This window comes from Polyodon spathula, chromosome 6 (assembly GCF_017654505.1).
Source record: "Polyodon spathula isolate WHYD16114869_AA chromosome 6, ASM1765450v1, whole genome shotgun sequence".
NCBI classification, from domain to species: Eukaryota; Metazoa; Chordata; class Actinopteri; order Acipenseriformes; family Polyodontidae; genus Polyodon; species Polyodon spathula.
This window is the reverse complement of record NC_054539.1, coordinates 38,313,824-38,334,857: the sequence shown is the minus strand read 5'-3', so window position 1 is coordinate 38,334,857 and position 21,034 is coordinate 38,313,824. Positions and strand designations below refer to the sequence as shown.

General features: G+C 36.9%; 1 protein-coding gene across 8 annotated transcripts in view; it reads left to right on the top strand.

Annotated features, from left to right (window-relative positions):
• The first annotated feature begins 210 nt into the window (after positions 1-210).
• LOC121316551 (mu-type opioid receptor-like) overlaps positions 211-21,034 on the top strand; it is a 39,632-nt gene continuing 18,808 nt past the window's right edge. For all 8 annotated transcript variants that reach the window (XM_041251590.1, XM_041251593.1, XM_041251592.1 and 5 more), the window contains exon 1: positions 211-474. In XM_041251590.1, the coding sequence (XP_041107524.1) occupies positions 233-474 (242 nt within the window). In that variant the 5' untranslated portion in view covers positions 211-232. The remainder of the gene's footprint in view (positions 475-21,034) is intronic.

Sequence of the window (21,034 nt, the reverse complement as noted above, 5' to 3'; positions counted from 1 at the left end):
CAGCGTTCGCTGGATGTTTCTCTTGGTTATTGTATGCTCGTATACCTACAGGATTTAGAGCTACTACTTACAGCGAATTTGTTAGCAAGAACGATACTGTAATACATGATAACTGATAGTGAGGACCTATGTCCCACGCACATGAAGGCATTCAGTGTAAATTGTGGGAGACGTGTAAACTAGACAATGTTTAGCTGAGGTTTTGCATTGCGGAGCAGACTTTCACTTCACCATGGAGAACGTTAGCAATGAATCCGCTGCAGTGGATCAGCTTGCAGGTTCCATGCTTTTTAACAATTTTTTTTGTAGAAACACAACGAACATGTCCGTCTTGGATGAAAATAAATGTGACAGAACAGACATGCTAAGTGACTCAGCCCCAGTGATTATTGCTGTCATCATCACAGCCTTGTATTCTACAGTTTGTGTGGTGGGGCTGGTCGGAAATGTGCTGGTCATGTATGTAATCATCAGGTAAGATTTTTTTTTTTCTTACATATATGTGCATAATTTATCTCTGTAACACTTTCTATTACGCATATATAGATATATGGTAGTATTTCTATGGCAACGAAGACTCCCAAGACAGCATCAATAGGTACCAGTACTAAAAGATCCACAGTTGGTAAATAAAATCGTATGTAACTGAATTAAGGTACTGTTAAAAAAAAATGACTAACCTGTAGCATTGTGCTGGACCGTTTGATTATTATGGTTATATACTCCCAAGCAGTAGTGCATGAGCAGCACATCTGGGCTTTAGAAGTTGCGTCTCAGTTTTCATCAGTAACATTTGAAACGTGGTCGTCATTTTCATTAATCTGCCAGTTCATGTGCTGTGGTGAAGTCAATTTAGATGCCCACGCGACCTGTACATAATAAACCTAATAAATAATCTTCCAGCTGTACATAATAAGACTGTAAACTCCGGGAATTACAATATAGTCTATAGGGCTGTACACGGTTACTACTGATAACACAATAATAATAATAACAACAACATAACTTGGCAATTATGTGTTAATGATTAGGAACATGTATTATTAATTTTAATATTAAAATACAAATTTAACTTTAAATGTGCACTTACCATGCTCAATCCTGGCAGAGCAGCACAATATTCAGATCATGATGTAATAATACTTTACTAACATTGGGTGCCGCCAAAGTGTGCCAGAAACAGGCGGTTTGGTGCTTTTATTGATTTTTTTTTTCCCGCTCTGACATTCTGGATTATCAGAAGAGAGATTTTTACTATTTTTGCAAATGTCTTCTATGTCAAAGATACAGCTGTCTGGCTTCCCAAACATACTAGGTGTACTAGATTGCACACATGTTGCAATATCCCCACATTTAAGGAATGAAATTGCTTTCCGAAACAGAAAACATCGTCATTCTTTAACTATGCAAGTTTTGTGTGATGCACTGATGTAGTTGCCAAGTACCCTGGCTCATTTATCCTGGAGAACAGTGCCTTGTTCAGACAATTCGAACAGGGGATCTAAGTGGAGGCTGGCTAATTTCAGAATATATTAAATACACAATTACGCTTTGTATTAGTAGTTTTCACAAACATACAGAAATATTCAGCTATTGCATGTAAAGAATATGAATATTAATATTTCATGAAAAACATTGTTATATTGAAATAAATGAAGGATTGTTTTGCTTTCATTTCTATAGTCACACATTATTATTATTATTATTATTATTATATAATAATAATATAATAATATAATAATAATATATAATAAATCAGTAAAGTCACCTACGTGGATGATTTATCTAATGTCTCCGATTTACAGAGGCGTAGAGGTTGACTGTGCATCACGACTGCAGGTTCTGTGCTTTCCGTCCCAGAATATATATATAATATTATATATATTATATAGATATATATATCTATATATATATATATATATTTGTGTATTAACCGTTTTTATTGTTTTACTTTTTGCAGCACAAATAACAACAAAAACGAAATCAAACAAAAAATTCTAATTACAATTAGGAAGAGGATGGGAGGGAGGGTTCACATTGCAAGGCAATCAAAGTGAATTCATTAGAGTTCTATGTGCAGGTTGCAACAATCCATCAAAGATATGATTTATATATAATTTATCAATTTGAAAAAAAGCACATTATTGATGTTAAGCAAACCATCACATATTAATATTATACAACTCGTTCTACAGCAATCAAAAAATATATACAAAGATGATAATACAGTTCGACCTTGGCTTTTTGTTCCCCTTTTAGGAGTTGGAGTGCTGGAGGCACCTCACTAGATCTTTTCAAATTGAACTAATTTGTTTTTATCTTCTGCTAAGTTACGTTCTATGTTTAAATAATAAAGCATTAGGGCCACGATATTCGAAAGGTTTGCACACCTCGCACAGGGTTATGCTCGGCACAAATTGCCATTATGTATTAATGCGCATTATTTGCCATTTTCGAAATGTCTTTGCGTGGCACAATCCTTTCTGCGGATAGTAAAAAAAGGGATGAATTAAAAAGGTAAAATTCATTTGCGAATTGAATAAAAACTGCTGTAGTCCAGTTTTCGCGCAACTGCTTTGTCCTGTGTTTTAAAATATCAGTTTTTGTGCGAAGCACACATTTTTTGCGAGGCACAAATTGTGCTTGGGGATTGCACATTGCTTCTAATATCGGGGCCTAGGTTTTTCCAATGCTGGATTTTAGGAGCCAAATTGGACTTCCAGTTTTGCAGAATTAGTTTATTCAAAACAAGTGAAGAGAACATCACTATCTAGCCAAGGGGATATCTTAGGTTTGAGTCATGAATTGAATCATGGAGTAGGCAGAGAGCGGGTGTACCATCTGTAGTAGGCTTTTTCCAACAGTCCCCAAAAGTGTATTGGATAATCTGTTTGTATTTTGCATTTTAAACAAGTATCTGGAATGCTATTATAAAAACTGTGTAGGACATGTGTACAAGTGTAGTCAATTCTAGTCATCAGTTTATACTGTATTAAACAAAGATTTTCACTCTTTCCAGTTTAGAGATACATTATCACAACCCAGAGCCAGGTTCCATTTATCATATATTCTGTTTAAGGTGGAGTTGTTACATGAGGAATTTATCAAAGTTTTATATAGTCTTCCAGTAAGATGAGTTAGTATACGTTGAAAAATTCTATAGTATTCTGTTGAAAAATTATGTATAATAAAGTTTCTAATATGAAGATATCTAAATGTTTAAAAATCAGTGAGTTTGAATTTATCTTTTAATTGAGAAAGTGTCAAAATTGAATTGTTTTTAACCAAATCCATTATCTGATTTATACTGTTAGCTCTCCAAGAGGGCCAGGAAAGGGGACTGACTGTCCTGGATCTTGACCAGGGATTATTCCAGACTTGTGTAGATCTGGGAAATTTGAGGTTCTTTTAATAAATCTTTCATTTTAAACCAAGAGCAGATTGCATTATTAATTATGAAGATATCTGTATTGTGACTTCTGATTTTTGAGAAAAGCTGAGGAAAGAGAGTTTTAGGATTTGAGAGTTATATAATATATATCCACAGTTCCTCCTCTGAGGCATTTTTGATATGATAAAGGTAGAAGCCTTTAGAAGAAGTTGATAGAGCTCAAGATTTGGAAGATTCAAACCACCTTTGGTTTTTGGTAGGGCTGCAGCGAAGGGTACATTTTGGCCTTTGAAGGTTCAGCACACATTACCAAAGGAAGGTTCAAACCTTCAGTGGTCCTCATTTGCATAATTTATTGGTGGCGTCACCATAGCTACTTGTTTATATTTGATTGAAAATCCTATTGTACAGGTAGTCCATATAAATGGAATAAAACATTCACATGTAGTTTAAAAATATGTTGTATAGAACAGTAATCATGTTTTTATAATTTAAATAAAAATAAAAATACACGTTGTTTATTTGCAGTGCCCACACAGCCCCAGAATGATTGACACACTAGATAGCCAATCTAAGACATAAAACTATACAGTGCCACTATCATATGACTTTTTACACTCACACCACATCTTCCCAAACAGCCTGACACTGATCTGATTTGGCAACAGCAAACAAACTACAATTCGTAGAATATTTTAATTTCAGTGTTTTCTTTGTTTATGCGAAATGGCTGACTCTAAAAGTTGAAGTGATAGTGATGCATCGGTAAAGGAATGAGTATCTTATAATGCCTACTCCACCAAAGAAAAAAAGCACCTGTGCAAATTCAGAGAGGAATGGGTTATAATGGACATACACGTGGATTAGGAAAAATGCAAATAATTCAACAAGTGGGTTTTTTTTGTATACACTGTATAGAAAGTATTTTAGAATTGGAAACTGGGGTTAAAATGATATTAAGAAACATTCAAAGTTAATATTTAATTTTGAAATACTGTTGTTAAATATGTAAATACATAATTCCCCCTTACAAAAGTGGCAAGTGTGCCATTTTTGCATTTTGAAAACCTAGATTGGTTATGCCTACATGATACGAGTCGCTTGCGCAGTTTGCATTCAACTTTTTTTTTTTTGGTCGTAATTTCAGTTTTTGAAGTTTGGTTTTATTAGTGTTTTTCAATGGCTTTTTATGATTTTTTTCTAAGTTGGAAGTAATCTTTTCTATTTCTTTTAATTTTTTGTTCTAGTGCACATCTTTTTTTTATCTGTATATGAGAGAATTATGCCTCTTCAATACGCTTTAAAACTGCGCCCAGATTATATGAGGATGAGGTTTATTTTGGTCCTGAACACCAGTCTCAACTGTGCCTATAATCTGCAATTTATTTAAAAATGACAAATCTGAGAGGTGGGAAGACTGATTAGAGTATATATTTCACCATGTAGGTAACCATTGAGAATTAAGTATCTTCCTTCTGCATCTGTATGTTGGGATATTAATGTAAAAGGTGTATTTTTGTTTGAGACTCCGAACTCCACGACTATTAGTGCAATTTGTCAATAGCAAAAGCTTCCCCCACCCAATTTCTTTTAAAATATTCTATTTCTTCTTTTTTGAAATGTAATTCTAAAGACTATCAGCAGAAAGTTTAAGTGATCAAGCACTTTACGTCATGTAATCCATTTACATTCCAGGTAACAAACTGGATATTGTTGGGAAGACATTGTGTTTGAAATTGATCTGTAGTTGCGTTATTTGATGACATAATGTTTTAGTAATAGATAAAATAGAATAAGATATTGGAACGACTTAAACAGAGTTAATCTGGAAAGTGATTGAAGGTTCGCTTATAGATGTGGCAGTAATGTGAATACAGATCTGGGACTATCCTCATAGTCCAATTTTGCATACGGAGCTCGTCAGCTGATCTCAGGGCTTTGAGAATTTCAACCTTCTTTTGATAGACAAATAAATATCCAAATATCTTTGTCTATCATCTCTGGACTAATACGGCTGTCATTTCATCTATCATCCTTCTTTTTGGATTGGTGTAGTTTAAAGATAGTCATGCGAGGAAAGGTTGCAGCCTTGTCTTTTCGTCCGATTCTGTGAGCCCTTTCGATGTCTGATTCTTCCAGCTGAATGGTGAGTTTGTCGGCCATCATAGAAACCAGGTCGGTGGTCATGCTGTTCATTTCGATATGTACAGGTAAGTTGATGATTCTGAAATTATTCTGACGCAAGCGATTCTCAAGCTGGTCGATTTCGTCTATGGCAATTTGTAGCTTTGTTTCAAGGTCCATTATTTTAGATTCTTGGGAATCTAGTCGGAGGCCTTCTTCATTTAGATCAGAGTTAAGGACTTTGAATTTCTTCTCAATTGAATCCATTCTCGAGACCGCAGTCCATTTTTGAAGAGAGAGAGAGTTTAATTGAGTGGTCAGCTTTTCGTTGAATTCTATCATTTTGTCTGGTTTTGATTGTGTTTCTTCGTTGGGATCTTTAGTTTGCTTGCATTGTCGGTTAGGCTGAATAGAGTGAGCTGCTTGCAGGACCGGGTCTCTTGTTCTTATCACATGTGCATCCATTTAATTTTATTGGCTGGTAAATAAACCTGTGTTCCACATCCATAAAAAGAAACAAAGTAACAATAAGTAAGCTTTAGAGGTGAAATATTAGATTTTAGGTCGCTGAATATAAAAAAAAAAACAAAAAAAAACGTGGACTTTGGAGCAATCTAAAACCCATTCAAATTCTCCAGTTGCGTATGCGCTCCTCTTTGCCTGGTTTTGGACTTGTTTATTTAACCTTTTTATGGGGGTTGTGTTTATTTTTTCAGTTATATCCTTCCATATTTTAAATTTAGCAGTGCCTCCGGACCTTCTGCAGAAAAGACCAGTTTGATATGCTTAAAATCTCATTGTGCAAAAGGTCAACTTGGGAGAATTTTTTTTTCTTTTTTTTCTCCCATTGTTGCCACAACATGTGTGCTTCTTTGCTGTTTTCCAGTTAAATGGAAGTCCAGACTATTGAAATGTGACCTAATCTGCTTGTTAAGGAACCTGAAAATCAATTGTCGCTTTAATTGAATCAGTCTTAAGCAGAAGTTGGAAAAGGCTTTGTGAGTAGGAGAAATTAACCTGCCTCTGTTGAAAATAGAGACGTATGATTAGGTGGAAAAAAAACTGGCAGGGCAAATGCAATGCGATCTCTGTTTTTTCTCTAAAAATGCGCCTTCTGAAAGTCAGGCCCTGTTTTTACCCTGCAGTTTTTTTCGATTAAGCTGATCATATTCATTACAGCACGACACTATTGCAATAGTTTATCTGTTGTTATTATCAGTTATATTTATTATGTAAAATATATCTCATATCAAAGTAAATAGGTCATTGTGTAGTTAGAAGATGCGTTTCCAGTTGCATGAGTTCGCTATGTTTCTCATGTTTCTCATGTGCTGAAATAAGCTATGTTACAATCAACCCTACTCACCTGTCTGTTAAATGCATTGGTGATAATGGTTCTGTAAACCTGAACTGTCTCAGCCTGTCACGGTGAACACAGAGCTGACCGGTCACCTTAAAGGCTGGTTCACACTGGGCATACAATTCATACGAACGCTACGAGCGGACCAGTTGCCAGATCTCAGCTATTCTGCGCTAAGTCTGTGACGCCACTCGCATTTTCGAGTTCAAGTTCAAACTGCTTGCAAGTTCAAACGGCGTAATGATTTTAATTTTAAAATAATAATTTCATAATAGATAATGAATGTTGAAATGCTAATCGAGCAAGTACGTGGCTCTCCATGGCTGTATGATGTGATAGGGCCAGATTATAAAGACAACATTAAAAAGAAAAATCCTGGCAGGCTATCGCGACTGCCGTGAAGTCGAATGGTGGCATGATATTTAATCTTCAACTGAATAAAGCATCAGCACAGCAGGCTGTAAATAAAAGAATGAAAAACTAACAAGGGGACGAAATTAAATATTTGAAAATTGTAGGAAGCAAGTTATATGCAAGTGAGGCTGTATATGTTTTACATTCTCACTGATCACAATGTAGCCTCTATATCCACATATTCACTGTTCTGAAAACTATAAACAAATAAAGAATGACCGACTCATATAGAGCATCCATAAAATAAACACTGTGTTGTCAAAAGACTTACTGCATGTTAACTTTCAATTGTATTTTATTTTAGAAAAAAATTTCTAACAGTGAATGTGTGGAAAATGCTACTGTATAAGCCTGTACTAAAGTCTAAACCAACCATATTTTAGTTGCAGAATGTACGGCAAGATGAAGAAGTTTGAGGGACAAAGCATTTGCCCTGTCCGATTTTCTGCATTTTTGCACATTTTTCACATTGAATTTGGTCTGATCTTTTTGTGGGTTGTAGTTGTTTATAGAGGGAGTCTAAGAGAAAAAAATGACACCAAAGTTTGGTGCTTCTTTTATTTGTTTGGTGTGCAAGGTAATCAAACTTGCAATCTTCAGGTATGAAAAAGTTATTGCCCTGCATAGTTAACTCAACCCAATTAAACGAATAATTAGGGTCAGTTGTTTGAATACTTTGGTTAATAATCAGGCCTGATTTGGGCCAGCCCAGCCCAATATAAATCTGACTAAGTTCGTCCCTTACCATCAGAGTGAAGTTGTCAGCACACAGGTTCTAGAGGCACATCATGCCATGATCAAAAGAAATTCCTGAAGACCTCCGGAAAAAAAGTTGTTGATGCCTATCAGTCTGGAAAGGGTTACTAAGCTATTTCTAAGGCTCTGGGGCTCCACCAAACCACAGTCAGAGCCATAATGTCCAAATGGAGAAAGTTTGGGACAGTAGTGAATCTCCACAGGATTGGACATCCTGCCAAAATCTCTCCAAGAGCAAGGTGTAAAATTGTCCAGGAAGTCACAAAGAACCCTAGAAAAACATCCATGGATTTGCAGACCTCTATTGCCTCGGCTAAGGTCAGTGTTCATGACTCCACCATCAGAAAGACACTGGGCAAGAATGAGATTCATGGCAGAGTAGCAAGGCAGAAACCACTGCTCACAAAGAAGAACATGAATGCTCGTCTCGAGTTTGCCAAAAAGCACTTGGGTGATCCTCGAGTTCTGGAACAATGTTCTATGTACAGATGAGTCAAAAGCGGAACTTTTTGGCCAACATGGGCCCCGTTATGTCTGCCGATAACCAAACACTGCATTCCACAGTAAGAACCTCATACCAACGGTCAAGCATGGTGGTGGTAGTGTCATGATTTGGGGATACTGTATCAGGACCTGAATGACTTGCCATCATTGAAGGAACCATGAATTCTGCTCTATAACAGAGAATTCTACAGGAGAATGTCAGGCCATCCTTCCCTGAGCTGAAGCTGAAGCACAGCTGGGTCATGCAGCAAATTTTTTTGTAGTGAAAGTACACCCTAGGGCTGTCAGTTAAGCCTCAAAATAGCAATCGATTAATTGGGTGCAAAAAATATAATCGTTCTAGTAAATATCGATGATTGTACCATCAGTGGCAGTGGAACAATTTTGAAGGTGGAGGTGCTGAAAGCCATTGAACAAAACTGTAACCCCTGTATATGATGGAAGCCATGCAAAGCCAAGAGGGTGCTACCTCACCCCCCTAGTTCCAGCGCCCTTGTGTACCATACATTTTCAGTGCATTCCTTTTCTCATGACGTTATCATTTTAATATCATTGCATTTCAGTAAAAGCTTGTGCACAACAACTGAATGCGAGGGGTAATTACGCCTGGGTAGCGTCAAGAAAACGATGAGGGTGAATTGTACAACAGGAATATGGCCATCGCACTCTGTAGGCTGGAGACTCGTAACAAGGCACTATTAAAAATTAAAATGAGTGAGTTCATGTTTGAAGCAGGAATTGAACAGTAGTTGTTTTGTTGTTTAACTGTTCTTATTTTTAATTATTGTAAATTATTTGTTTACGATGTCAAAGTTTTTTTTTTTTTTTTAATTAAATCTTTACAATTTTCTTTAATAAAAAAATGTCTTCATTAGAAAACACCAGGAAGATAAAAGGCTGTCCCATTAAAATAAATAAATAAATAAATCCCACGTGTTACTTGCTATCCATCTTGTGGGTGTTTAGTATTTTTTATTTTTATTTTTTGTAATTGTTAAAGAAACAAAGTAGCTATGTATAAAAGAAAATGTTTGAGCCTACTCTGAGCTCCTGCATGCCACTGGTGTTAGGCACCTTGTTCTCCAGCTCCTAGGGTGCAGAGTACCACTCATGTCTTCCCAGTTTGCAAAAGATGGAGGGCAGTAACGCTGTTCTGATCATAAAATTGTATCCCACATAACAAGATAATTATGAAGGCAAACTGCTGCCTTCACAACAGATGTTGCCTTTTCTGGTTTCATTTTTATTGGCCTGCTGAACGCTGCCCATCTGCACACCAAATTAACAAAGGCATTATCAATAACCTGAAGGGCACATGAATGCCTCTAATTGTAAATATTCTGCAGAACTGCCAAATGCTTTCCTGGGTAGGGTCGCATTAGGTAAGGTTTCAGGGGGAAGGCTTCATCTCCAACAACTACCAGTGGAGTGTTCTTTGAAGAGCCTGGCAGGGTTTTTGGTGATGGTACTGATAGACTATTTTGTTCCAGCGCCTTTCTCAACCCAGACTCTGCTAAATTGCCCCCGTCACTCTAGCGACCACAATCTGAAGCCATCGATCACCTTGTGGTTCTTCTAAATATATCGGCTGCAAGACAGACCACAGCGCTTCAAAAATCTCCTGTAGGATGGCACATACAGCGGATCACCCTGTTCTGAAGCTGAATACCAGGGAAGTCTGGTTGTCTTCTGAAGCCAAATACCTGGAAAGAATCGTTATAATTAAGTATTCATTTTGTGAAAACCAAATCTGTGTACATTTCACGATCAAAATGTACTATGTTGAGAGAAATAATCAGTTTACCTTAATGTAATAGCTAGTCTCTGGTCCTCGGAAATCGGTTCTCTCGGTTGAGTAGTTTCTTTTCTGAGGATGAGTTTCCACTAAACTCCAAAGCAAGTCAAACCTCTGTGGAGACATTCTAAAAAAAATTTCCTTATCCCCCAAATGCATTTCCTGGACCAGGTTGGAGTAGTCTCCTCGCTGAAACCGAAGATTAATAGGTCTCACCCACCATCTCCTGATATTTCTTCTTATTAAAAGAATAATTATTATAATTTGCATTAAAATAACAGAATTGGAAAAGGTAGGCATTTTTATTTTATTTTTGTTGCATTTTTATTTTTTCAGTTTCAGAAGTTCAAACATTTAGAGCTCCCAGGTCACGTCACACGCTTGTCTCATTGACCAATCAGAATGAATTAATGCAGGGAGAAGCTCACTCATTGTGAGTACGGGCTGTGTCCATTTGTTGCGTTCGTATGAGTTGTATGTCCAGTGTGAACCAGCCTTAATAATTACAACTTGGGTAGGCAGGAAGAGTTAAATGTGACAGTAGTAGGGATGTGCTTTTGGTATATTTTTATGAACGTTTAAACACTTTGCAGTGTGAGCGTTTAAATGTTTAAACCATATCTACATACACAACAACACTCTTTATATTACATGCATATACTGACAGCCCTGGTTAGTATTTTGTAAGCAAATAAACCCTAAATAAGCACATTATTTAATTAGCGTTTTAACATCACAAAGACTCAACTACAAAGTATATATTGAAATGTTGATATTTATGGTTGGAAGTAAAGTTGCTAGTGGGGAGATAACTTTATACTTATTGAACACATTTTCAGATAGTATAATGTTTTTAGAATAGTGTTTCTAAAGGTTCATTTAACAACAAAAAAACAGTAACCTATTCTGTTTTTTTGTTGTAGATTTTGCCCCAAAATTATATGGTTTTAAAAAAAAAAAAAAAAAGAATAAACAGAGGTGAACATCACCCACTGTGCAGCGCTAATGCAAAATGGCTATAGGAAAGCGAATGCGAGTTGTGCTTACCACTGCCACAGATTGCAAAGTTTGCAGTCTTTGATAGTAGGGATTTTTGAGATCTATTGTTGGTTGAGACGAGTACTTGAGCATTACAATTTCCGAGTTCTAGAATCAAACGCCACTCTCCTCAACATACTGTATTAGTGTACAAAAACCTCCCAGACATTGCACAAGTCCTATTTTTAATGCCAAACTAACACACAATCAATAAATTTATATGTTTGCCTTATTGTGCAGTTAATTGTATATGGTCGAGTATTACTAAATAACGTAAAGTATTCAAATTCATGTATCCACACAGCTTTACATTAAATTATAAAAAGAGATGTCTGGTCTACCTGTTTGAAGTGTCTCAGAGGTCCTTTACTTTAGTGCAGTAGTTCCATACAAATAAAAACTATTAAACATAAACGACCATTAGGTCAAAAAGTTTACAGAATAATTTCAAGTGAAACAAGCCTTTCACCTGTGGGAAGATTGGGAAATGGGGTCTACGGGTCTGTGGTAATTTGAAACTTTTTCTCCCTTTTGAAAGTTTTGTATGAACAGCTGCAGCATGATTTTCTTTTTCCAGCCTAACTGTTATTGTTTTATGGGTTGTCACAGTATTGGGATAATCTTACATTGATTTCAAAACTGCTGCATTCACGATTCACACACTCTGTCCTCATAGGGGATAACGTGATCACGCCCTGTTCAGCCAATTCTTTAACAAATGTTGTTATGGATGTTTGCTTTTTATTGCCATCAGTAGCTCCATCCACAATAATTCTGAATGATTTCATTTCAAATGGTAAAGCATTAAACTTGTTTTTGTGATACAACAGTTTTGTTTGGCATTCTTCCAAACGTGGCTTCCTTTGTTTAGAGATGCCATTTTAAATATAGTACTCAGAAAAAACGCTTGTCATTAACGTTATTACCCTGCCGTGGAATTGATACCATACCACACCTACTACAGGTATGAACACACACACAGTGCACCAATGAAGTGCCAGATTAACAGAGAATAAAACCTGCCTCAGTGTCAATCTTTCTCTTGCACCAATTAGAAAAGCTACATGGAGACAATCGCCAAACCCCTTCCTTTTTATAATATCCTCCCTTACTGTGGCACTAGAGCAGTCTGATATGCGATGGACTACTGATGATAAATTACTAAAAACAATACATTAAAAAATATTTGTTTGGTGACATTTATCACGTGAACGGTTATACATCTAGCATATTATTAAACATTTAACCACTTCTTTGGAGTTTATATGTTTAAACGTTTAAAACTCCCATCCCTAGACAGTAGCTTAGCTAGTCAGTTACACATTTTTTTAACAAAAATACTGCTGAATTCATCTTATTTCAAATAAATTCTACCCATGGAAATCTGCCTGAAACAAATAAAAAAAACATCCTGCTGACCTCCAGTATGTATGCGCTTCTGATATTATTTACCTTTTTCTGCTTGATGGATGAAAATCTCTGTTCTTATTGTACACTGTGGCAAAGTGGTTGACAGTGTGCAGGTGATCAGTGAACAGACAGACCATTATAATCCAAGTACAAAGTTTTGTTTAATGATTTTTGTGTCCAGTGCAAAACAAACAGTAAACAATAATAAAGATAAGTAATACAGCAGCATGTATTACTTCATTTATAATCCTCGGGTTTGCCCCGCAAATAATAGTCCTGTTTTTATTTTACACACACACAAAACACATACACATCCGTTAGTGTGTGAAGTAGTGCTAGTGGTGCAAATACAGTTATTTGCGATACAAGTGCAGTGCTGTTCCAGGTTTGTGCTGGCCTCTGGCGACAGCTCCGGAACGTGTTAGCTGTCTAGTGATAACAAGCAACAAATAGAACAAACACTCACGATACGGATACACAAAACACAGGTCCTTCTGGGTCACTTTTCATAAACCAAACAAAGGAACAGATAACATCGCTTCGACCCCTATTTATACAGTCACTCATGACCCCTTGGTAAATGATTGCAGCCGCTCCTCCAACCTGCAGCTGCCACATAATTTCCCTTCCCGGTCAATGAGTTAGTGTACCGAAGCTACATCTCTTTTCTACATGACCGACTTCCTTTTAACCCTTGGAACGAAGTGTCAGGCCAAGTAGTCCAGAGTATTCTGTTCCCATTTCTTAGCGCTGCAGGTCAGGAGGGAAATTAACCATTAAGAGTCATTGTATTTCTGTGACATATCCCACTGCTCAGACTCTAACCAAAGGAATACTCTGTTGAAGCTACCTTTCCCTTACCCTTCCCTCACGGGGGGATAATCTGTATTTTGGTGGTCTTTCCCTGCACAATGTACCATGTGGTACATAAAGGGCTGCAATGCCAGATACCACCAAGTTATCTGGGCATTGCTATCCATCGTTGTGCTTAACAACTTGAGTGGGGCATGGGCTGTGACAAGATCAAATGAATGTTACATACCCCATTTAATGACCAAACACACCTTTTTGACTACAGAGTAGTTGCGCACCCAAGGAAGCATCCTTTTGCTGATTTACTCTGATACCCCGTCAACCTTTTGGGACAAGACTGCACCAAAACCCACATCTGCCGCATTGGTGTGGAGGATGAATCTCTTGGTGAAATCTGGTGTGGTGAAAGTGGGGGCCTGGCAGTCTTTGCTTAACAGTATCAAACACCCCCTGACACTCAGCTGACCACTTAATGAAATTTAGAGCACTCTTTTTGGTGAGGTCAGCTAAAGGGTTAACCACTGTGGCATACTTGGGGATAAAGCGGCAGTAATAACTGGCTATTCCCAGTAGCAACCTCGTCTGAGTCTTGGTTTTAGGGATCGTCATGTCTACCAAAGTCTGGATTTTGGTGACAACGGGTTTCACTCTTCCATTCCCCATTAAAAATCCCAAATATTGAGTCTCTGATTTGGCAAACGCTCATTTTTCTGATAGCCGGGCTACCCTTAAAGACTGAAGGATGGCTGGAACCCTTGCCAAATGCACCATGTCATCAATGTATGCTGCTGCATATTCATGATGTGGGTATATAACCTGGTCTATCAGTGTCTGAAAGGCAGCGGGAGCACCATGTAGTCCAAACGGCATGGTTTTGAAATTAAACTGCCTTTCAGAGGTTGAAAATTTGTTTTTCTCTCTAGAACTGCGGGTTAAGGGGATCTGCCAGTATCCCTTTGTCAAGTCCAGAGTAGAAATAAACTTCGCCTTTCCCTGTCTATCTAGCAGTTTGTTGACCCGAGGCATAGGGTATGCATCAAACTTGGCAATAGCGTTTACCTTCCATAAATGTACACAGAAGTGGTTGGTGTCGTCTTTTTTGATCCTCGATAAGCTCAATAAGCTTACGCAGCTCCCATTGCTAATCTGGAACCAATTGTTCCGCCATCGAAATTATTTTAGTGCTAGGGGTCTCTAGACATGGGCCTAAATAATCCTCTGCATTGCCTGGGGCTATAAATAGGGTGGGCGGCACTGTGCTCTCACCGACCTGTCTATGGAGAGTTCCGCTCAGAGCACTGTGTCACTGTCAACTTTACTTTTCATTTTGTGCAGTTCCATGGCAACGAATCTAAATATTTTTAAACTTAATCTACCGTGTCAGCGCTCAATTTTGATTCATATTTGCAAATTCAATAAGAAGACTACAGTCTAAACTTTAAGTCTGTGCGCACCTTTCTTTGTGGGTCATTTAGAAAAAAACTGATTTATTTTCATCACTCTGATTTTTTTTTTTTTTTTTTATCTAAACCAATCAGGGCCATCGTAAGATTTACATGATTTGTATTTTCAGGTGTCAGTATCATCATCATTAAATATTTAGCCAATCGGATCAGGTAGTTTTTAGATATGAGGGCGTTAATATTATACGCACCGTCTCACTGACTGCTACCTGTGTCACATGGTACATGCAGCGAACTCGAAGCACACCAATGAGCGCTTCGGCAGCAGCAGCATGTGACCGTGAAGACAAGAACCACAGCTGGGAATGGGAAACCAGCAGCTGTACAAAATTAGGAATAGATTTAGTAATTGATTCAATTAGAAATAGAAATGATAAATTAGATATTAAATATTTTAAATATTTTAAATTTAAAGAGCTTAAATGCAGCAACAAAAAAGGAAAGCAGAAAAGTAAAGTACTTTAAAAGAAAATGTGAAACTACAGGACAGATGAATAGTGATTTGTGCATTGAATGCAGCTGCGTCGTGGATTTAACACCTACAATGTATTTTTAAAAAATGATACGGTTTACTTTTTATTTTACTAATAATATAATATATTCTCTTTTGTAAAAGCCATTAATAGTTTGTTTCCGATGTATTTGTTTAAGAGATCATGTGACTTTAAAAATTACTAAGCTACATTTTTGTCGGTCGGACTGCGTCGGTGCCGCCCCTCTGCATCATCTGACCATATTAGGAAGCGCTGTTTTTAAGATGACAGTTTAAATATATAAAACATCAACCCTCCAGTTTAACGCAGTCATTTAACTAGGATTATATTTGTTTTCTTTTAAATGTTATTATTTCTGTTCAAATACATTATGAATTTTAATAAAGAATGCTTGAAGTAGGCAAGTATAAAGAGATGCTAAATTTGGTAGGCAAAAAAGCCTTTTTATATGTTTAAAAATATTTTTTGGTTTGTTTTTATTTCCTATATGTTTAAGAATAAAATTACTTACAAAAGTTGCTTTTTTATTTTCTTGTTGAAATCTCGTTTGACCACCCTGCTATAAATAAGGCCTCCTTTGCCTGCCAGGGCTTTAATAAATTTACATGGTAAATTTCACGTTCATTACGGCGATCGGGCTGTCTAATTTCATAATTCACTTTCCATATAGCCCGAATCACTTCATATGGCCCCTGCCATTTTGCACATAATTTCAATTGTGAGGAGGGAAGCAGCAGCATTACCTTGTCTCCTGGTCGAAAGGTTCGAATTCTTGCATTTTTATTGTAATGCTGCTGTTGCAGGTGCTGAGCCGATTTGAGGTTGTCCTGGGCCAAATGACCCACCAAATCCAGGTGATCTCTTATTAGGAGCGCATGCTGCACTACATTTTTAGACAAGCCTTTGTTCTCCTCCCACCCCTCTCTCAACAGATAGAGGATGCTGCAAGGCTGTCGGCCGTACAAGAGCTCGAAGGGGGAGAACCCTGTCGAACTCTGCAGCACCTCTCACTGCAAACAGGAGTTAGAAAACATCTCAGCATCTGCTTTAGGGTCGATTAAAACGTTCCACTAAACCATCCATCTGTGGATGATAAACAGGGATGGGATGTATTTTTTATATTTTATACACTTGCTGTAGCGTGTTAGACCGAAAGTTGGTTTGTGATCAGTCAAAATCTCCTTGGGGATCCCTACGCTAGCCTTAATCTGCACTAATTGTTTGGCAATTGCAGCTGCACTAGTGGACCTCAATGGAACTGCCTCCAGGCATCATGTTGCATTATCTACCACCAGTAGTATTGATTTATATAGTCTATTATCTAGTGCTTTTTGACAAGCTTCTAAAGTTTCTTTAAGAGGGACACTTGGGTACTAGGTTGTTTTTCTAATATTTCAGCTACTATGTATTAGATTATCAATCATGCTGACTATCATTCGCATAAGGTGATTTTCTTTGTGCATTTTAGGATTTCCTCTTGCTAGGCCTGTTCTTGTATTATGTGGCTGCATGTATTTTTTAAATTCTTTTATATAATGCCTTTATTGTATAGTCTCACCGCAGTTTCCTTAACCTCTTTTACCAATTTATTATTACTTTTAACTTCTTCATATGTCTCTGTATTATTTAATTAACAAATTAAAAATGTACATTTCCTTTTGTCTTACTATTATTACTTGTTTAACTGCTTTAATATACATATCTAACCATTTGTCTATTGTCTATTCCATCTGGAGGAGTCCAAGTGCTTGTATTATTAACCTTAATCTCATGCTCATAATTACCCTCTGAATCTAAGATATGTTAATTGAAAAAAAAATTCTGATAATCTCAGGTGTTTCTCTCACTCCTTTAATTCGGTGGCCAGTTTATCTTTATCAAAGTATTTTTTAGTCAGTACAAATGGTACATAAAGTCCTTTACTCAATACTGCTTTTAGGAATGTGATTAATGTTTTACTTGATAAATCTTCTGTCTTATCTTTAGTGTATTTTGTACCAGTTCCTTTTTGGGGTCTTCTATCTTTCTGTTTTGAATTATCATTTGGGCAGTTAACTCTGAGTAGTGAGTTCTAAAATGCACTGCATGTCCTACTGGAGTGAGTTTTTTTCTGACTTCTGCATGAGCTTGATTATTACAAGTACAACGTACAAACCAGCTGAAATATATAATGAATATTGATGAAATACAGACAAATAATTTTTACCCTAAATAAATAAAACAAATGTATATTTTAATGTAGTCATAGGGAAAGGTTTTTACAAAAAAATAACAGGTAGGCAAGAAGCAATAAACAACAGGGTGGAACAACCTCAACGAGAGAGAGAGAGAGAGAGAGAGAGAGAGAGAGAGAGAGAGAGAGAGAGAGAGAGAGAGAGAGAGAGATGAATAATCATATCCGGGTAAACAGGTTGTGGGGGCAGAGGGAGTGAGAATGTCTAACGCTTCAGCATATGATACTGCTTGAAGCATGGCGCAACGCACAGAGCTTGGTGCCGCCTCTTCGCTGTCACTTGATGTTGATGGTAAATATTCTTTGCTTATGTCTTCACTGACACACTCGCTGACACCTGATTCAGTTGAAGAACTGTATGTATTTGAATTTAAATCGGAATCGGAATTCAGTATTATTACTAATACTGTTTTCTCTGAATGATTTTCACCGGTTTACAAACACCGTTGACATTTGTTTGACTGGGATAATTATAAGTAATTCAGTCAATATCTAGCAGAGGGCGGTAAAAGACCGATAAAAGGTGTTACAGAAACCTAATGTTACAATATTATGTGATCAGGGGTTTTGTAGGTTCAGTAATTCAAGTTTAAAGTTGCAGAACGTAAGTTGCGGTGTCACAGGAAATAAGTTAGCCTTGAAATAAGTTAGTGTTTGCCTTTTTGAGTCTTTCTATGCACGCGCAAATTTTAGAATTTAAAGGCAAGATTAAGCCATCTCCATTTTCTGTCGATAAACTTTAATTCAGAAAATTGTTTTACTTTTAAAAATGTTGTCAGGATCTTTATTAAAGCTATGTTATATGAGGTTAAAATTGAAAACACATTGTTATAATATTAATAACACTTGATTGTATCATGTTGTATTTTATTTAATAATAGCGGTTAACTTTTAAGGTACTACAAAGACATGGTTGTGCGATTTATTTTTATGTGCATTAATATTTGTGTTAAATCATTATAATAACACTTTTTAAATAATATGACAATATATATTATTTAATATTCCCAGTTTAAACCATCATCAGAGTTGTCATTTTAAGTTTGTAATTGTCAGATATTTACATTATAGGTTTTCTTTGTACAAATATTACTGAAAGTGAAATAATTACGATATTCTGTATGTTGTTTACAACATATCAGAAACAATTAAGCATTAAGATTTATTTTTATGTGCAATTTGATTATTACAGCTGTCAAGTCACAAACCCATCCCCTCTATACTGCCTAGGCCCACCCCAAAAAAGGTGCAAAATCTAAAACAATTAATTTTCATAAAATATACAAAAAACAAAAACAGACCGCATCACAAGCATCGATCTGTAAGTACTGCACTCTAATTTATCATTCATAATGCGTGTCTTTCTTTGTATGATCGTATGAAAGTATGTATAGGAAGCCAGTAATTTTGTGCATTTCTCAAATGATCTATCTATAAAACTCTTAAAACACCATCTTTCACTAAAAACATATCAGTTTTCTGTATATATTAAAACAGGACTAGATATTCCAACACATAGACTTGACTAAAACGTCATAAACAGTATTCTTTGTATCAATAAAATTGTTTGTACCCACTTCCCCATAACATTTATTTAAAAAAAAAAAAAAAAACACAACCGAGCAATTTAATAACTTAATTAAACTTGAGCCTACGTAGAATAAACGCTTATATTTGCTTACGCCACAATATGACACAACATTTTTGGAAGGAAATAAACATTTGGCATGGAGTGGTTTTAACTCTACATAAACATAAATTATACTGACGAAATAATGTTTTTAAAATATTTATTTTTGCTAAAAACCACACTGCACATCCAAACACAGTGAGCGCTTTAAATAAAATGTATTTATAAAAACTTAAACGTACATTTACAATTTGATAAATAAGACGACAGATGTTACTTTTTTAAGCAGAGAAATAATGTCTGCAGTACACTTCGATAAATATGATGTCAAATGTCACATTTTTAAACTTACTGCCCGGGGACCAACATGACTTGTGAGTATGCAGGCCATGGAAGAACTGGGACATTTTCAGCTTCCAGGAATTGTGTACAGAACCTTGCGACATGTGGCCGTGCATTATCATGCTGAAACATGAGGTGATGGCGGTGGATGAATAGCACGACAATGGGCCTCAGGCTCTCGTCACGGTATCTCTGTGCATTCAAATTGCCATCGATAAAATGCAATTGTGTTCATTGTCTGTAGCTTATACCTGCCCATACCATAACCCCACCGCCACCATGGGGCACTCAGCAAACCGCTCACCTGCACAACGCCATACATGCTGTCTGCCATCTGCCCAGTACAGTTGAAACCGGGATTCATCTACGAAGAGCACACTTCTCTAGCGTGCCAGTGGCCATCGAAAGTGAGCATTTGCTCACTGAAGTCGGTTACGACGCCGAAAGCAGTCAGGTCAAGACCCTGGTGAGGACGACGAGCACGCAGATGAGCTTCCCTGAGATGGTTTCTGACAGTTTGTGCAAAAATTCTTCGGTTGTGCAAACCCACAGTTTCATCAGCTGTCCGAGTGGCTGGTCTCAGACGATCCCGCAGGTGAAGAAGCCGGATGTGGAGCACCTGGGCTGGTGTGGTTACACGTGGTCTGCGGTTGTGAAGCTGAGTGGACATACTGCCAAATTTAACTACCAACTTATGGTAGAAATGAACATTCAATTCTCTGGCAACGGCTCTGGTGGACATTCCTGCATTCAGCATGCCTATTGCACGCTCCCTCAAAACTTGAGACATCTGTGGCATTGTGTTGTGTGACAAAACTGCACATTTTAGAGTGGCCTTTTATTGTCCTCAGCACAAGGTGCACCTGTGTAATGATCATGATGTTTAATCCGCTTCTTGATATGCCACACCTGTCAGGTGGACAGATTATCTTGGCAAAGGAGAAATGCTCACTAACAGGGATGTAAACAAATTTGTGCACAAAATTTGAGAGAAATAAGCTTTTTGTGCATATGGAAAATTTCTGGGATCTTATTTCAGCTCATGAAACATGGGACCAACTCTTTACATGTTGCGTTTATATTTTTGTTCAGTGTATTAGGGCTGCTCCGATTTAATAGAGTAATTAGACTGATTAATCAACTAAGAGTTGATCGCAGCAAATTTTTTTTCTTTTTTATGTAATCATGCAGTTTTATTTTTTTTATATAAAATAAAATCGACCAATTGAAGATCTGCATTTTCCCTGTGGCAGTCTAATCATAAGTG